Source organism: Cricetulus griseus (genome assembly GCF_003668045.3).
Source record: "Cricetulus griseus strain 17A/GY chromosome 1 unlocalized genomic scaffold, alternate assembly CriGri-PICRH-1.0 chr1_1, whole genome shotgun sequence".
Taxonomy (NCBI): Eukaryota; Metazoa; Chordata; class Mammalia; order Rodentia; family Cricetidae; genus Cricetulus; species Cricetulus griseus.
Window position 1 is genome coordinate 48,903,311 of NW_023276807.1, and position 19,581 is coordinate 48,922,891.

At 47.5% G+C, this 19,581-nt stretch overlaps 1 protein-coding gene across 4 annotated transcripts in view; it reads right to left on the reverse strand.

The window, feature by feature from the left end:
* The window catches only part of Prag1 (PEAK1 related, kinase-activating pseudokinase 1), a 51,832-nt gene extending 36,505 nt beyond the window's left edge, over positions 1–15,327 (reverse strand). For 2 of the 4 annotated variants that reach the window (XM_027391240.2, XM_027391237.2), the window contains exons 1-3: positions 15,191–15,327; positions 10,375–10,791; positions 5,827–7,625 (exon numbers count right to left, since the gene is read on the reverse strand). In XM_027391240.2, the coding sequence (XP_027247041.1) occupies positions 5,827–7,625; positions 10,375–10,665 (2,090 nt within the window). In that variant the 5' untranslated portion in view covers positions 10,666–10,791; positions 15,191–15,327. Of the gene's footprint in view, positions 1–5,826; positions 7,626–10,374; positions 10,792–13,403; positions 13,638–14,672; positions 15,032–15,190 lie in introns of those variants that run through there. The other 2 variants (XM_027391239.2, XM_035452411.1) reach the window with 2 other exon arrangements.
* Between the last annotated feature and the right edge of the window lie 4,254 nt (positions 15,328–19,581).

The window sequence follows — 19,581 nt, forward strand, 5'->3', positions numbered from 1 at the left end:
AAGTCATGCTCAGAGAAGTAACAACTCTTGTAATTCTTGTATTCTTGTAATTCACTGCTGGGGAAAAGGATTGCAGATGATGACCACCTGAAAGGAATATTCTTGTGGCAAGAGGAAACTAGCTGCACACACCTTCTCTGCTTAAAAAAAAAAAAAAAAAAAAAAAAAAAAAAAAAAAAAAAAAAAAAAAAAAAAAAAAGCAAAGGTAAGTAGCAGAGGCCACTTGCAAGACTAAAATGGACAATCACTGGGGAGTGATTAATCCATGAAAGAATGCATTGTGCCCCATTGTGTTTGCCCACCTTGAAACACAAGCAATTACTAACCTCAGCTTATTTAACTCAAGGTGGCAAAGTTCTGTTGATCAGGGACAGCCAAGGAATTACAATGTGTGTTGACTAAAAGTCAGGTGAAAAGTTGTTTAATCCACTGTGTGCTGTGGCCTTCTTAAAAATTAAAAATTCTGGGCTGGTGAGATGGCTCAGCAGGTAAGGGCATCTGTGCAGGCCTGGTGACCTGATTTTGATCCCCAGAACCCTCACAAAGGTGGAATGGGCCCCACAACTTAGTTCTCTGGCCTTTACACACATAGCATGGCACGTATGTTCACACATAGCAATAATTTCCTAATGTTTATTTATTTAATTTTATGTGTACCTATATTATGTACAGCTTGTGCGTGGAGGTCAGAGGAGGGTGTCAGATCCTCTGTAACTGGAATGGGTGCTGGGACCTGAACCTGGGTCTTTTCCAGAGCAGTAAACACTCTTAACTATTAAGCCATCTCTCCAGCCCATAGCAACTTTTTTAAAAAATTGATTCTGCACTGAATATCTGCTATATAGCTGGCTCTGTGCTAATGGATGTGACAGAAATGCAAGAACACAAGAGACATTACTCATGCACTCTCAGGACTTTATAGTCTCCTGAGCAACTGAAAACATCGGCCATGTTTAGTGCAATGCAAGGCACACTGTGTTACCCTCCCAAAGTGAGGCTTGAACAGAGAACAGCGTACCAAGAGACCTAGGCTCACTAGAACACTTCATAGTCCAAGCTATTTGCCTCTTTTGTCAACATCTCTCCAGCACCTATTTTGTGTCACAGAAGAAGGCAGGTGCTTTTGTGGAGAGTGACATCAACAGGGTGTGAAGGAGAGGGCTGTCACTCAGTGAGTCCTGCATGCTGCGCTGAGTTCTCAGTTCTGTAGCTGAGCAGAGCACAGGCTGCGGGGAAAACCCAGATCTATGAGAAACAGCCTCATCAAGGCTGTGGGCCTTCAGTGGTCAGACTGCACACCTGCTCATTTAATTCGCACTGATGACACCCTCAGAACCCGAGAGGAAAAAACCTATAGAGACCCTAAGAGGAAAAAACCCTGTGGCTGGACTCTCAGCATCTTGCACACAGCCCAATAAAAAGCAGGTCGTTAGTAGATGTCCAATGAACTAAAGATTATCTAACTTCTAGGCATAGTCAAGGACATGTGCTCAAAATTGCACAGTTCTTTACAGATTATGTTATGTATATTGGATATATATCCATCAAGTCAGAAACTGTTTAAAAAATTATAAATCTAGAGGACAGGAATTTATTTTAATATTTCCTGCTTATGGTGTACGAGATGCCCTGTTTCCAGATTCTGTCTACATGCTCATGGGAAGGGGCCTTGTTCCATTGGCTAAACTGTGTATGGAGGGTATGGAGTCCCCTGAACACACCCAGTATGCATTATCCCTGACAATCCCACCTCTAATTTAAATATGGCCAAAAAAGGCTACACATAGTTAAAGAACATTCTCTATACCTGGTGCTTTCTAATAGGAACTGGTTTTTCAAATTGCCACCCAGATGAGCCCATGAAGTCTAGAGGCTTCCTAGGCCTTGGTGTCACCACGTATAATTCACCACAATACGAAGTAGGGCTGAAATAAAGTGTTAGAAGCTTTAATCAGATTGGATACGGAGGCTGAGGACAAACAGCCAACTTACTCATGGCCCCCCTGTCTTTGGGGTCATGCTGTGTGACCATGTTTCGGGAGAGAGACCACACAATGAAGCTGTGTCAGTTTCTCCTGCTAGAGAAGTGGCTGCCTTTGTGGACATAGAGGAACTCTACTGTTGATGTTGTCCCTCTCACACGGAAGGGACCTGAACAAGGGACTGAATTACTTCCTAGCATCCCCCAAAGAGAAAGAACAATGTTCCATGGAGTGGATTAAACAGAAAATTGGTGACATGGGAACAAAAATATCTCCTACTTTTGTGAGAAACTTTTCTCTGGATTAGCCTTACCTAGACCCAGACCATACAGAAACATAAACCCACCTGTTTTCTTATTCCACCTCTAAGCAAGAGCCTATCCTTCTAATTTGGGTCTCTTTGTGAACTGCTTTCCTGCTGGTCCCAACCAGACAAATAGCCTTCTACTGACCTTGTCTCTCAAAAAACATAAGTCATGTCAAACTAGATTTGCATCTGCCCAGAAACAAAAGGCAGAAAGAAACTGGATTCTTGTGCATCTTAATTGTTTGCCCAGGTGCTGCTGCTCTCCCTTAACTGCCTCAGGTCTTGAAGGTGAAGTGCGCATGCGAGCATGCACAGCCTACACTTCTGTCTGCAGTTTTTTTTGTTTGTTTCCTAGCCAACAGCCAACAGTACTTGTCAATCCTTATCTTAACAATGCTGCCCTGAACTGGGACAAGGTGACCCAGAAACTGGTGAGGTCCATCATCCTAAACCGTGTGAGTCTGTGGGTGTAGGCAGTTGCCTTGGCAGCAGTCAGTAAGAAAGAGTCCAGACTTGGCCAAGGAAGGCACATTAAATAGCATTGGAGAGCCCATCTTGCAGAACATTACTGCAGGAGGTTAAATATCTCAAACAGATAGATAAGCTATTCACTTAACACTCAATATAGGACCGTAGAAATCCAAGCCACTCCCCTGAAGAGAGGGGTCAGGAAGCAGGTGAGAATCTGTGTCTGTTTCTCCACACTGTAAGTAGAACATGACACAGTCCTGCATGAAGCAACCTCTGTCTAGAGGCTAAGCAGACATAACACACATAAACGAGGCTGATCACTAAAAACAAAACCTGGCCCTATGCATGGAAATCAGATTAACCTTCCACGTTGCCTGAAGATGCTCCACAATTTCCGTCTTGGAAAACTGATATCATCTTCCCTAATTACCGATGAGCCCCATGATTGGTATTGACTCAGCTGGGGCTGTGTGGCCCCTGAGGTTATCATTTGCCTACAGCTTGACTTCTAAGATGAGAATACTTTGGGGTCTTTAGCACTCTTCCTTGAAAGAATTCAATGCATAGTGAGTTCCAGAGTTCACAGTCAGTTTATAGTCCCAAGCCTGCCCTCTATCTACTCCCAGGAGAGATGTAAAGAGTCAGAAGACAAAGAGTCAGCAACACACGGAAAAAAAACGAGAATGCTTCCCCAAATGAACTAATTTGACTTACTCTAAATTGAATGTCGAAGTTTTGAGGTTTTTGTTTGTTTTTGCTTGTTTGTTCTTGAGGAAATGGAACCCAGAATATCTGAATTCCCTACCTTATTTAAGCCACATATAATCCAAAGGTTTTCTCATAGCATATTGAACCTAGAATTTCTCAATTTACCCTAGATGCTAATTAAAAATCCTTTCTGAGTCATGTTGCTATGGTTACCAAGACTTCTTCAAGTCAATGACTCTTAAGTGAGAAGTTTTAGTTACTTTTCTAAGACTTGGCTGGTATTCCCAGGACTGGGTCAGGCTGCTTCCTACAAGATAGGGGTGCCACTGTCACACTTGATACCCCATGGCACCTTTCACCTGAGTAATATAGCTAACCTCCTCGGTGAACTCTTGTGCATCTTAATTGTTTGCCCAGGTGCTGCTGCTCTCCCTTAACTGCTTCATTTCAGTAATGGGCTTAGAACCGGAACTGGTTCTGCTGGTAAAGGAACTCACTACAAAGCCTGTCAGCCACAGGAACCAATACAACTGACTTGTACAACTTGCCCTCTGACCACAGCACATGTGCACATGTGCATGGGCACAAACACACAAATAAATGTAGAAAACAGTTTAGAAAAATGGGTGTCAGGCACACGTTAAGATCCTGTTTTGGAGACTCTGGAGATAGTATGCGGCTTGCTCAACCTATAACTATGGGACAGATAGGTTGGCTTTGTGGTGTTGAATCTGATGTACACAGGCACAACTTTGGTGTTCTGCTCTCACACCCTGCTCTGTTTCTATATGCCTGGATGTGTGCTACAAGGTTAGGAGCTGAGTTACAAGTTATGGCAAGGCCACCTGGGACAGATTTCTTCACCTCTCAATCCATTTTGTGATCTGTGGACTGTGGCTGCTGATTCAACTCTTGGGAGTCCATTCTAAGAATTAAATGAGTTTTTATGTCTCACATCTGAAAAAAAAAGAATCCCTGCTTGCCCCATAGTAACTGTCTTATAATTCAAACTCAGGTACTGAACCATTCATTCCTTCAGGGAGTGAAAACTATAGCTGAGGGACCCGGACGAGTCTACAATCACCCATGACTCTGGAAGGTGTCAATACTGAATGGTGGGTAGCTAATGGAATACCAAGAACAGAGCAGTGGTCATGAGAGCAAGCCCGTGTTAGATCACATCACAGTCTAAAATGCCTTGATGTTCAAAGCCAAATGTCACAGCCGCTTCTCTTTGTGGTCAATTCCCTTGCTCGTAAAGGCAGCCTAGAGGTTGCTGCTCAAACAGAACACTGGCAGCCACAGGTCTAGAGAGACCATTTGGAAAGCCTGGCTTTTGTAACAGCAGGTTGTTCCTTTCTTGCTCAAAATCAGTTTTGCTTTCACCAAAAGGGGGAGAAAAAAAATTCCCCAGAATTTAAATTCCATTCACAGTTCAATAGCTTAGAAAAGACATTTATTTCCCTGGAGCTTTTGAAAGGCGTGTTAAACTAGCAAGAATAGCAAGGCAATGGAAAAAGCTGTGAGCTTCGGCATGCTGACCCCTTGAAAAACCCACATCAGAGGTGCTTAACCATGTGCAAAGCTTCCTTAAAAAAAAAAAAAAAAAAAAGTTCCCTAAGGCCTCATACAGCAGTAATACTTTATTGTGTACATTCTTGGCTTTACCTACCTAATTCCTTTAGTGTGACCCCGCCCACCCTTAGCCCTCTTTTCTATGTTGTAACAGACGATGGTTCAGAGCTTTTCAAGAAAACACTGTGGAAAATACTTAGAGATCGGAGGAGGGGGTAGATTAAAAAAAAAAAAAAAGTGGCAAAAGGAGCAACAACTTGGTAGTGTTGTTTTGCTTGGTTTTGTGATGTTGGGGATCCAACTCCAGGCTTCACGTGGGCTAAGCATGGGCTGTATCATTAAGCTTACCCACTCTGCAGCCCCAAGTGCCTTTTTTTTTTTTTTTAAACAGTGCTAGAGATCAAAAAGGCATAGCCTTGCATCTGCTACCAGTACTGTGCCACTGAGCAATATCCCCAACAGCCACCCCCCAAACCCTGCCCTCCTGTGCTTCTTTGCTTTGTAAGATTCATTACAAATAGCCAGTCCACACTCAGCTTTAGGGTTGTTTGCAGAGCACACACACCAAGCAAGAATTCCTGCTTTCTCAAGGCTGAGCTGGGGCTCTGGGAAATTTACATAATGCACAATGCCTTAGGGCAGACACTGGTGCCTAGCAGCCAGCTCTCCAGGATGGGCCTTAGGCTTTCCATAGAGGCAACAAAAGCAAAGGTTTCTGGGAAAGGCACTACAGACTGGTGCTTTTTTTCTTATGACTCTTTCCACACAGGCAGTGGTACTCACCTTGACTTTGGAGGTGGGGGTGGTGGTGAGAACGCCTCCATTCTGCCTCTGTCTTTGGGGAACTCGAAGGCAAAGGAAGCCGATTTGCTCATCCCAGAGCTAGTTTTGCTGTTCTGCCCAGAGAAGCCATCGGTGGGATAGAGCCGGTGCCACGTAGAGGAGTTTAAATGGTCTGTGTTACCATTTTCCACTTCTCTCCCCCAACTTTGACTCAACAATTCCTGCCCTACCTCCTTTTCTTCCTCTATCCGACACTGGCGGCTCCAAGCACCAGTCTGGTACCTTGGCCGTCTCTGGTCCAAGGCTGAAGAAGAGGTGACTGGTGGGGGACACTTGGCAGGGTCCCCGGTGGCAACACCATTGGTCTGGCAGGAAGAAGTTCTGTTAGTTGGAACTCTAGACAAAAGCTGGGGTCCAGAGCAGCTGCTACCAGTGTTCCCATCGCTGTGGTCAGCCAGAGGGGAGGCTGCAGGTGATGCTGGGGACCCTCCTGGGCTGCTTTTGGACAGCTTAGGAGGAATGGCAGGCTTCTCTTTGGGTGTGTTTTCAGTCACATTATGTGGATGGCTCTCCCTTGAGCTTAGCCCCTGTATAACCAAAGATTCCTCTTCACCAGCCTGTAAGTCCTGGCTCGAAGGCCCATGTGGCCACTGCACCCCCACCGCAGAGTCAGGGCTGCTCAGGTAGATAGTCCTATGGTCCTCTTCTGGGTGGGCAGCAATGACAGTAATTGTGGTTGCCACCTGAGGAGCCATATTTGTGCCTTCTCTGTCCTGGCTCCAGCCAGAGGATGTCTTCTGAGCCCAGGTGTCACCTGTCCTTACTTGGCCCTGACTGTGGCCAGCAGCTACCTGCTCTGCCTTGGTCTCAGGCCTTGAAGGCACGGGCACTGCCTTCTTCCTTTTGGTACTTTCAGCATAGATGGGTTCAGGCTGCACAGCCTCCCTGGGAAGGGCTGGAGGCTGGAGCTCCCCGGCTTGCCCCACACATTTGCCAGAGGTGATTACAGGGCAACTGGAGTCCTGCTGCTTCCCCAGGACTGGTTCCTTTACAAGAGAGCAGTGGTCATTCTCAAGGTGGGGAGCAAAGGGGCTGCTGGCACCGCTGCTGCCACTGCCACAGGACAAGCCATCTGAAGAGCTAGCAGCCTCTGAGTTAAGGGATGGCTTTTTGGGGCCCAGACGGGGAGGGTTCGAGGTGGAACCCTGGCCACAGCACTCTCTGGGGAAGTTCAGAAGCCTCTTTTCCTCTTCAGTTGGTCTTGTACATGTCCCCTGCTCCCAGCACATGGGTGAGAAGTCCCCTCCACGTCTGCCAGAGCCCTCAGTGCTATGCACAGCTTCCTTGGATTCTGGACAACAGTCCAGAATGGAGCAGTACTCTCCACCTTCACTGTCTCCAGAGGGTGAGCACCTTTGGTCACTGTCATCCTCTGAGGGCAGGGACTCCCTCGGGGGCTGTGGAGAAGGGCAGGGCCTGGGGCTCTTGGGACAGCTGGATGTCATCCCTGCAAAGGCAGCTAGCTTCTGGCGGAAGCTCTCCTGAGCCGAGGGCAGCTCTTCCCTCCCAGCCTTCTCTTCCTGGAAGCTCACGGGTTGAAAGGCAGGGCTCCTGTCCACTTGGGCATCTAGGTTGTGCAGTCCGACCATAGTGTAGGCTGGGGGACAACAAGAGTTGCTGTCTGTGCAGGCAAGGGCGCCTGAAGACTTCTGCATTCCTCGGAAGCTGCCTAGGTAAACTATCGGCCCATCTTCCTGTTTCTGGAATGGGAGCTTGCCTGGGGCTCTTCTCCAGCTGACCTACACAGCCCCAGGGTTAAAAAAAAAAAAAAATGTGTTATCCTTTTATCAGAGTAGGGAGAAGAGAGGAAAAGTGAAAAGCAAGAAATAACATTGTCACTTGTCTTGGACAGCATGCAAGTCCATGCTGGGATTGTGGGCAAGCGGTGCCCATGCCCACCTTTGACCTACCCAGTGGAACGATGGTCATGATTAGGGTACCCAGTAAGCCATCTGTCTTTCTAGATACTGAGATATGCATCCTACCCAGGGGTTGTAATGCTTTTGGCTTATGTCTGCTAGGTAAGAAAGATCAAAACCAAAAACTGAAAAAGAGTGAAAATTCACAATGGCCAGGTAAAAGGGTTCCACTGGATTGGAAAGAGTTTGAAATTTTGTTTAGTCTTCTCTTCTGCTGCTGGTCATTGGATAACCCCATAATGACTTTTTGTTTTCTTTCTTTAAAAAATTATTTTGCTATTCTGTATGTATGGGTGTTTTGGCTGCATGTGTGATGACCACACACACATGCAGTAAGTGCTTGGTGCCCAAGAGGCCAGAAGAGGGCATCATATTTCCTGGAATTGGAGTCATAGACTTTTGCGAGTGCACAAATGGGTGCTGGGAATCAAGCCTGGGTCCTCTAGAAAAGCAGCCATCTTTCCCTGCCCGCTGTATAATTTTGTTTGTTTGATTGTTTTTTGTTTTTTCAGACAGGGTTTCTCTTGAGTAACAGGTCTGGCTATCCTGGAACTTGCTCTGTAGACCAAGCTGTTCTCAAACTCAGAGATCCACCTGCCTCTGCTTCCCAAGCGCTGGAAATAAGGGCATGTGCCATCACTACCCAGCTCCTGAATGAAAAAAAAAAAAAAAAAAAAAAAAACTCATATGAGAAGTAGGTATAGACCAGGAGGCAAAGAGATGGGTTTTGAGCTGGGTCCAGGCTTCCTTTGATAGACTTTCATTTAAGCTGTGCCACACTGCTGCCCTTTCTGCCAATTCACAGCCATGAGCTCAGCTCCCACCTGCTTCAGTGGCTGGACTAGTTGGGCAATTAGACAAAGATGTGACCTGATCATTCCTATGCCCCTTTTCATTCCCTTCTTACCCATTCCCATTTGTACAGAAAGCCTCAAAGCAGGGATGCATGGGGCTCCTTACCCAGGGGATTCTGCATACAGAATCACTGGCTTATATAGGTGAAAGTTGAAGGTGTCAAGACTGGTTGAGTGAATGGGTGTAGCCAGCTCAGAGAAAATGGAACAGCTCATAAAAGGACACGGAACTTGCTGCCACCACAGGAAATGCCTCTCTTCACACAAACTTCTCTAGATTTAAAGCTGACCTTTGTTTTCACATACACTCAACACACCCTTCCTGATCCATGTACCACACGGGCTGAGGAAATCCAGGACACTAGAAGAGGCCATTGTGGGACTAGAGTTCTTAGAATGTCTTAGATGTATGGTCTCAGATACACGTCCACAGACAGCAGCCTCCAGTAGTCCTGGCCCACACACCCTCGACATAATTACACCTTTCTAAGGGTTTGTTTTAGGAGATGAAGAAAGCACTAACCTCTGGCGATATAAATGTTTGGTGGTCCTAGATAGCTCTGGCTAAACCCCTACTTCAAAACTAGAAGTATGAGGGTCTGGGAGATGGCTCAATGCTATACAATGATGCACTCCTGAGTACAGATACCCAGAAGTCTCCTGGAAGGCTGGGTGTGGTGTTATAAACCTGTGACCCTAGTGCATGGGGAGTGGGCAGTGACAGGCAGATGCTGGGAGCTCATTGGCCAGTCAATCTAGCTGAGAAACATTGAACACCTCAAAAATAAGGTAGAGGGGGCATCAGAAGGTTAGGATGTTACTCTTCCAGAGGACCTAAGTTTGGTAGTTCCCAGCATCCACAAGGCAGCCAACAACTACCTGTAATTCCAATTCCAGGAGATCTGAAAGCTTTTCCTGGCCTTTGCAGGCACTAGCCATGCACACGGTATACACATACGCAAGCAAAATATTCATGCACATGAGATAAAAATAAATAAATCTCTAAAAAGAAGCAAACAAATGAATAAAAAGGTAGAGAGAAACTCAGGAAGAGACCCTGGCAGGCCTCTAGCACGCACACAGGTACATGCATACACACACCCCATACACACACATTTACATGAAAAAGAAAAGGCTACAAGCATGAACAATGGCTGAGTGGTAAATAATTATAAGGAACTGTTTTTGCTGATATTTTAGATGTGAGCATTGTGGTTCCATCTCGTCAGGCTTTGTTGCTTAAATATAAGTGTTCACAATTTCCTCTCCAATGCACAGGGAAGGGAGGTGGGTGGAGAGAGTGATGAAATGACACCAGGCATGAGTTAATGGTTGCAGAAGCTCATTGTGGAGGGATGCTGGGGGCATGGTAGTCACTGTGCAACAGCTGCTGCTTCTGTAAATGCCTAAAGTTACAGCCAATAATTTCAAGCTTTTGTTTTTCTTTGTTTTCGATTTCCCTTTGATAAGTCTCCAAATCAGGAGAGAATCCTGCCTTACTGGACTAACAGATATTAGCCTAAAGGAAGAAATAGAAAGGTAGATAGCAATAGCCAAATAGCAGCTGTCAGGGGGACTGTAACCTTAGGGCAAGCTAGTAGGCAACTATCCTGCAGAATTCTTGCTCCAACAGCCCTCCCTGGCTGCCAGCCAGCCACCATGTGTTAGAATCAGAATAGCCTCTGAAAAATACCAGCTGGGTTAGTCAGCCTCACCTTCGGGACTTCAGCACTCAGACTGGCCTCAGTCCACAAGTCGGAGGCCTCAGAACTCATCATGGTGGGCTTTACAGCAATTGTGGGCTTTGAGTAGGACAATCCATTCACGCCTTCATCTTCTAGGCGGCAGTTCTCAGGCCTGGCAGGCAGGCGAGTTATGGCGGGTAGGCTGCTTGCTCTAGCCTTGGGATGGCCAGCTGTTAGCTGGTGGTCGCTCCGTAAGCAGAAGCAGTTCTTGCAGGATCCAGGTTTCCAGACGTGCTCCACAAAGTCACTGCACGCAGACATTTTTGGGCTCTCGGGGTTCAGTCAAATGGTTTGGAGCACTGTGAGCCGATAGGATGCGGGTTCATCTTGGGCCCAACTCTCTGATGTGGTCTTGTAGGAGGCACAGATGGGTTCTGGATCAGCTCCCTGGAAGGAGATTAGGATTGCCTTATTAGGAATCGACCCCACCAAAAGATGTGTGATTAGCAATAAGAGACTATTAGGACTGGAAGCGAGGAAGAAGAAAGCAAAGGAGAAAAGATGGCCAAGGGGGACTAGTCCTTGGGGGACTAGTCCTTGTTTTCTGGGGCCTATACTCAGCTGTCACAAGCTCCTTGATATTCCATAGCCAGGAAGATTTATTAGAAATTCTACAAACTAGCAATGCCCCTTTTCTCAAATAGACAATACATTAGGGGCCTGTGAAGAGAGCTCAATAGGTAAAATTCTGGCTGTGCAAGCGTGAGGATCTGAGTTCAGATCCCCAGCACCCACTGAAAAGCTGGCCGTAATGGTACAGTACACATCTGTAATCCCAGAACTGGGTGGTGGAAACAGGAAGATGCCAGGGTCTTGATGGCCAAGCAGTCTAACCAATCAATAAGCTCCACGTTCAGTGAGTAATCCTGGTTCAAAAATAAGTGTACATCAAATGTCAATGTCTGGCCTCCTCACATGCATGTATGGCACCTACACACACACACACACACACACACACACACACACACACACACACACACACACACACATGATTTTAGTCCCCTAAAACACTGAGTGTTTTAGAGTTCAATATGAGAAGCCTGTACCTAGTCCCTACATTCTTCCAGAAATTGAGGTGCCCAAAGCCTGGGGCACAACCCAAGAGCAAGAACCACAAAGTAATACCACATATAAAATGTAGGATTTACAGGTAATAGCATGCAGGTTTTGAACAAAAAACAAAAATGGAATAGAAGCAGGCAGGGACTCTGAAATGGAAACTGTTATCCATGCTTGTGACAAGCTTTTGAAAAGGGGGAGAGATGTGGTGCTAGCCTGTCCCATTGGGACACCTTGGCAGGACACTTGACATCATGGGAATCCTGTCCCTGCCCCTTGCTTACTCTACACCATTCAATTCTGTGCTGAGGTAAACAAGCAGGGCACTACATGCCAAGTTGGAAACAGAAGACAGAAATGCCTGATACCACAGTCCTGGCCTAAGAGAGACTGTATAGAATATGAGTGAAGAGGTTATCTACCCAATAGGTTTTCCCTATCATACCCCTGGGGAGAGGTGGTCACCTTGTCAAAACAGGTCGTTGGTTCTGGAAATAAATATAAAAGTCCAATTCGCTCCCACAGTCCTCAGTAAATTCACTCCTCAGGAAAAGCTCAAAGGGCTATGGTATCACCCAGATATTCCAAATAGCATCCCTATGAGGTAGGGACCATGGACACCAAGTTTGCTGGGCTAGGAAGACAAACCAACTGACTGGACCGATCCTCACCGCCCCCCCCACACACACCTTGTTCAGGGTACCAAGCAGCTTGCCGTTATCCATTTGCTGCTCATTGAATCTTTTTCTTTACTGAGGAGGAGTTGGCATCCTTGAGCCGAGCACTCCAGACAGAAAATCTAGTGGCCAATTATGAGATAAACAAATTCTCCTTAAACAGGGAAAGCGCTGTCCTTGAGGTTATACTCCACCTCTTCTGGTGGGAATCTGCCTGAGGTTAATTCTCTCTAAACAATCAACAGGACCAGTCAGATACAATCACTGGGAGTTCCAAAGATCATTCCAGACTCCTTGTGGGAAGCACTCCTTCTCTAGTCTCCCACACTCATAGATGAGTATAGAAGCCAGATGTACCCCTACTTCAGCCAGTTAATGAGAAAACAGCTTTCTCGTTAAGCTAAATGAACACCCTGAAATCGGAATGCTTCTACAGTCACTATAGGGTCTTTCTTTAATGAAGATACTAGACTCTTCTCCCAACACACCCAAATAGCAGGTTCTTTCTCTGCCAAATCTTCCAGAAGAGGTCACAGGCTTTCAACAAGAAGAGGAATAATGACCAGATTATGTCTCTCTCCTACAGCCACCAGCCCCAGAGAGCTATAGGGTTGCTGCTAAATTTTGTAAGGGGCGCAGGGGCAGGGGTAGGGGAAGGTGGGAGGAGGAAATGTTTTGGTCTTCAGAGAAGCTGAGTTTGACATTCTAGCGTCTCTGATGTGTGACATGCCAGGTCACAGGAAAGCCATGGTCAGGCCCATGTCTATCGTAGACAAGGCTCCAGTGCCCCTCAGTGGGCTTTGGGAAGAGAGCATGGACAGCATCTCTGTGGGGATCCTCAGCTTCCTGGTCAGGCTGGGGGAGCTGAGGAGGCTGGCATCCAACCACTTCCTCACAGGCTGCCACACATTCACACAGAAGCAGTTTGGGCCACATCTCATTTCCTCTTCAGCAGGCAATCCAAAACACCCAGACACCCCACTTTCTAAGACCTCCCATCATTTTCTTGGTAGCCATTGCCTCTAGCAGCCCAGAGAGTTCACTAGGCTCCTGACTACTGTACTATCTTGCCAGAAGCTAGCTCGAGACCCTTCACTAATTTATGAGCACTCTCCTTGCTCTCTTCCTCAACTCTGACATTTTTCTGCAGGTTGACCACAGTATAGACCATACAACTGGCCAGAAACACAAAGGATTTTAAGGGGCAGTCACTAAATAAAAGAAACAAAGGAAACCCTAGGCTCCCCACCATCATTGACTCACTGTGTGCTGTTAAAACTGGTTTCTCTCAGTCGCTGCAAACAGAAATCCCCACCTTGTCTATGAAGCTAGAATGGCCTCTTTGAGTTGCACTTCTGTGCCTGGAACTGTCTCCTGTTTGCTTTCAGTGAAAAGATGATGAAACATGCAAGCGACACTCACAAAGCTGGAGCAGAGAGTACTGGGTAGTGCCAGCTCTCCAAAGCCTGGGAATGGTACCTTTCTGGCTCACATTCCTACCTCAAAGGGTAGGCGGGCCCCCAGAATTATGCAAATTCTACCATTTCTCAGTGGGAGGCTGCAGTGTAAGATTAGAAAAGGATCTCACATTCTTTGTGATCCAAGTCATGATAAAATAGCTTTGCCTCTGCAAACTTCTGCACCAGGTTTGCCGCTACAATTTACAAGGCTGAGCTGTCAGATACACTCCCACCCTATCTCAGAAAGAATCTGAAGAATCAGGGTGGCCAGATCCATTAAACTAAGTATTTTGGCTCCAAATATTCCTCATATTTGCATCCAAATTTGCTTATTCCTTACCCTGAAAGATTCTCATCTTAATACTTCTATTACATTTTTACAAAAAATTAACATTAATTGTTTTAAATCAAAAAAAAAGAATGCAACACCCAAAAAAGTACGTGTGTAAAAGTATCTAGAGTGCATTATATTCCATTGGCCAGAGTGGTCTAGGCAGAAAATAAGTGACCACCCCAACATCTCCCCTGCTAGACAGAGGGTAAATAACGATATTTACATAACTTTTTATTTTCTGCATTCTCCATTACTTAGCAATCTAACTCAGCAGGAAGAATACGAACTTGAAGCCTCTACAGCTGGAACCAGTAAAGGGGAGCAAAGTTCTGAAGGACTCCAGGAAAGCCAACTTGCTTTCCCAGGGGCTTCCTGTCAAGTGTCCTCAGGAGCTATAAAGGAGAGTTGAGAGCAGCGGATCAGTTCAACCTTCGAAACCTGACTCTGTACTGAATCCCTCCAAAACTCCGCACCCTTGAACCTTTGGGCTCTGCAACTGGCTTTTCAAAACCATCCTAGAGCCTTACCTGGGAGAAGAGACATAGTAAACGAGCGCTGTGGGCTGGGAATGCCCAGCCTCCTCTATTCCCATTCCCAGGACTCACTAGTGGAGATTCTGTTTTCCAAGTGTAAGCGTGCATGCGTGTGCATGTGGGTTCATGTGGGTGTGTGCGCCCGGCTGGAGAGGGGGCAGCACAAGCAAAGGTTGCGAGCCAGCTCCAGGTATGGAATGCTCACCAAGGTTCGGCAAAAGGGCATCACCTTCCTTCGGATCTCCACTGCTGCCTAGGGGTGGTTTCTCTGAACTCCTAAATCGTCACCTCCGGGTCTGATCGGAGCAGCTCGGGCGGCCTCTGCCCCTCTGCTCCTTTGACAATACTCACAGCGGAAAGCAGTCCCAAAGAAACAAAACAGTGTGGCCAGACCAGCAAGACCAGTAAAACCATCAGAGTAGTCGATCCCCCTTCCCTGAACTCCGAGGAAAAGTTTCCCGGTTTCAAAGCGAACGTTTCTCGAATGAATTGAAAACACCCCTCCGACTCCCCAGCCTTCCCGACTCGGCGCCTGCACGGAAGGCGCAACCCGGAGCACGCGGTCCGGACTCCCCGTGAGCTCGGATCCGTCGCCTGTCACCCCGGGGGACGCCAGCAGGGGCTGGCCCGCCTGGCCACAGCAGCGACACCGCGAAAGCCCCTGGGCCGCTACGTTCGCCAGACAAAAAGCAGGGGGATCTGGAGACAGCGTGGTGGGCTCACCTCGGGGCTGCACTCCCGAAGCCTCGCCGTCGGTGGCCCAGCCGTCCGCTGCCCCTCCGGGCGCCTCGGAGCATTGTCTGTAGCGTGTCTGCGCGCAGAGCTTGCCCGGCCGCGGGCGGCTGTCTTCTGCCTGGGCCCGGCGGCCGGGTGGCAGCTGCGATCACGGCTCCGCCCCCTCCGCCTCGGGTGACGCCGCCCGCCCGGCTCCTGCCGCACCCCCGCAGTCCTCGGCCGTGCCCGGCGTCCCCACCGGGCCTGCGCCTCCCGCCACTCCGCTCGTCCCCAGACCAGCCAGGAGGACGGCCTTCCCTACCCAGGTCCCTCGGAACTCCGCACCGCGCCCCGCCCTCTCGCTCGCCACCCCGAGGCTCCGCCCCTAGCCCTAGCCTTGGCGCCCCTCGACCTGGAGCAGAGCCCCCCAGAGCGTCCCCAGCTCAATCCCTGCTCAGCACAGTTGGGTTTGGATGAGTTCCGGTGCTCCCAGCCTTTCTTATGCACACATAGGTGTGTCGGGGTAGATGCATTCTGCATCCCTCCATCCAGGCTACCCTGGGAGACCCTGGTGGGCAAACAAGAAAAAAGACGAAACGCGGAAGAGGGGGTTTGGGGTTTGGGGTTTGGGAGATCAAGGGCGGTAGGTTGTGAAAGGGCCGTGGGCATCGTCACTGCCACTTACTGTTATCCTAAGAGAATGCTAAACTGACTGGAGCAGGGCTAGCAATACTGAGAGTGCAGGTCCTGCTTAGCCCCTCGTGTCCAGGCCTTTGGCAAATGGCTCAGCACATCCCTTTGAACTTTTGTGTTTAGCAATGGAATGCAAGAGTTGGCCTGAAGGACTGGCCTTCAATCATGCTGGGGCACCCAGGTCCTCCACCTGTGTTTACACCGTTTCCAGTGCGTGAGTCATTCCCTGAGATACAGTAAGTTCGAGATATTGTTCCTGGGGCGAAAAATCTTTTAACTCCCAGGAGGAGCACAGACTATGAACCAGCCAGTCCCCTCCTTCCCTCCAGCTGCCTGAGTAGGACAGGCAGTCTTGGACCTTGCCCTGGGTGTTCCCTAAGTACCCAGGCACTGAAGTTGCCTCTCAGTGCCCGGCCTGAGTGAAAATGGAAAAGCCCCCACAAACACACCTGGATGCTTCCCTCAGCCCCCTCTGCTTCACAGAAAGGCAGTTTGGTTAACTCCTGCTTGGGTCCTTAGGATGACTCCACTAAGAGAAGGAAGGTGCCATCCCGGAACCCTGTGTCCTCTTACTCTTTATGTGGTATTAACACAGCAGGACTATACCAAAGATGAAAAAGGGAGATACGCATAGTGTCTATGTGAGAAGTGGAAAGGGACCATTAGGAATATTTGCTCATCACTCAACGTCCCCCATTAGTCCTGAGTATGGGTAGAATGAGAGGAAGTAGGCATAGATGGATGGGAGTAATACTAGCATTCATAAAGAACCTGCGTTTTGCCAGGCAACCTCATAGGACCTGTTTATCCCATTTTACTCAGCATAAAACAGGCCTGGGAGGTCACAATTCACCAGGGCTCCTCAGGTGAAACTCGATAGTATAGAGGTTGGAACCAAGAGTCTCCTGACTCTTCACTGATCATCTGCCATGTTACACTACTAGACACAGGCAGTTCCGCCCCATTTCTCATTTCTCTTCTCAACCGGAGGGGAAATCATTTCAACAAACACATAAGGAAAACTCTGCTTGAACTCCAGCAGCACTCAGTTCTGGCAATGGATCCAGCCCACTTACAAAGACACCAGATGGGGGCGGTGCCAGCAAGCAGGCAGGTGCTGGTCTGTGCTGGAGAAACACAATCCAGACACAGCCAGGGTTTGTAGTTCAGTAACACTGGGTTTGTGAGACATTCTAGGTCTTGTAATTCAGGCCCCACAAATCATTCAGTCCTTCTCCAAGAGGGACACCCACCTCCTAGGGTAAATAAAGGTCACGCCAAACACACAGGAGACACTTTCACACTTTTTACTCCCTTTGTCTAAGTTATCCCTAAGGTACCAATAACCCCAGGAGCATAATTAAAAGAACGGAAGTTAGCAATACAGCAAGGCTCTACAGCATGCCACAGTAAGTGAAGGGTTAACTTGGAGTTTCTGCTTCATAAACTGTTCTCAGATGGTTTGCTGCGCTCACAGGAGATAAATGCACAATACTGCTGCTGCTCATCCATAACGTGGCTTCTTTTTTTTTTTTTTTTTTAATGCCAGCAACATGGCCGAGAAGAGGGCTTTAGCCTGCCTAATCAAAGGAATAAAAGGAAAAAGAAGAAAAAAACTTCAAAAGACTGGTTGAGATGTACATGAAATACCACCCTCTGGCACAGTGCTCCTCCTGCTGCTGCTAAGTATGTTATAGTCTCTGTGAAGCTGGTAAGCCCATGCATGTGGTGGACATTCTGCTTGGACTTGTAGCCTGCATACTGCAATGCAGTGCAATTTGTGTATGCACAGCATTTTGCATCTGGCCACTTACTGGTTGATTGGCATGGTACTTTCTACTTGGGGCTTGAGGTCTATGATACAGATCAGACCTTTTACAAGAGCAATTCTCTTGGGGCTTTTAGTGCTTAGGTACCATTCTGTACAAGAGAACAGTTAAATTTTAGGAGACTGAGAGACAATATTGGGATAGGGGTGCTTTAGGGTAAGGTAAAGTAGTTTAGAACTAGAAAGTCAAAGAGGCCCAATCAGGAAGTGTGTGCCATTAAATTATCCTGGGAAAATGTAAGCTGGGATATTTGAGAGGGCTCAAACAGCATGAAGTCTGGGCCAAAGAATTCTCATGCATGGTCTTTCTCCATCTGGATGGAACAGAAATGTCTCTCACCTCAATGTCAGAGAAGGATTCCGTTTCTGTCAGTGAATATTTATTGAGTTGCTTCTACCTAGGAAGCACTGGATTGGGACTACAGGAAAAACAGTAAGGGACAAACAGAAACTCCCAGAAGGGATGGATGTGAGTTTGGGCAGTACAGAAATGGCGTACAAGCAATCCTTTCATGGAGGCAGGGCCTTTGCACAACAAGAAAGGTTGATATATGGGAACAATGGAGACTTTCCAGACTGAAGGAATAGTTTCTACAAAGGAATGGATGTGGAAGTGGCCCAAGACTTCTCTAGCAGTCTGTCTGGAGCATGACAGGAGACACACTAGAATTGTAAGGTGACACTGGATAGAAAAGGTTGGTTTCCAGGTAAAGCCACAAGAAAGCAAAGACACTTCTGTAGCAGGGCCATCTAGTTGCTCATCGTTGCTCCTTGGATCTTGTTTCCAGATGGACTAGGAAGTGGGGAAAGAGATTAGAAATAAGCATGACAGAGAGTTTCTATCCCAGGTCCAGATGGGAGATGGTGGGCTTTGATAAGGACAAAGCAGGGAGAGCAAAGATGGGTATTGATGGCTTTTGAGAGGGTCAGACTTGGAGACTACTATCATATTTACCAGGTTACATAATGAAGCGTTGACCTTGTCAACCTGAATGTGCCCAGTGATTACCTGGCTTTTCTCATTTAGACCTCAAGAACTACTGTGTAGAGGGTATTAAGAAGGAAAACAAAGGAATTAAAGACGCCCAGCAGAATTCCAATCTCTAAGGGCTGATAGGACGATAGTATCCACAGTACAGATAAGAAAGTCAGTGAGGATATAGCTCTGTGGTAGAAAGCTTGCCTGGCAAGCAGGAGACCCTCTCTGCAATCCCCAGTAGCCATCTGGCAGAGGAGAGGATGGCACTGAAATCCTGAGAGTGGTGCTAGGCACCACACTGTCAATAAGGAACAAAAACAACACAAAGCAGAGGAGGGTTGGAGGACACAGTAGTCTAGAAGAGACCATGAAAATGAAAGCTAGCCCTTTTCCTCCAGACTTTGAAAATCCTGACAGAATCCTGTCTGAAGAGAAGTCTTTGAAGTATAGAGAGCCATGGAAGAGGAGTTGTCACTAGAGTTCCGGGCTTAGTTACTTGCATGAGGTGGGGAGAGTTTGAGACAAGCCTCAACTCTTAATTACTTTGTGGATAGCAGTAGAAGACTGCAAATGACACCACAGAAGAAAGAAGCCAAGAGGGACAGGTGGGTAACGTGAGCTGGACAGGGACACACACAGAGAACAAGGGCATCTCACCAGGCAGGTGGTGGTGGCTGCCCAACAGGAAATTTACTACCAGCAAGCCATGAGCAGGTACATCCTGAGACCTGGGCTTGATGTCAGGCCTGGGCTGGTGGCCTTCAGGGTCACAAAAGCACCATAGAAGAGACTGAGAGTGAGAAAAGCAGGAAGGAAGTGTTCTTCCTCAATGCTGTTGTGAAGAACCGTCCTGGAGGGTTTGGGGCTGGATGTGGGGCTGGTGTCAAGATTGCACAGCAG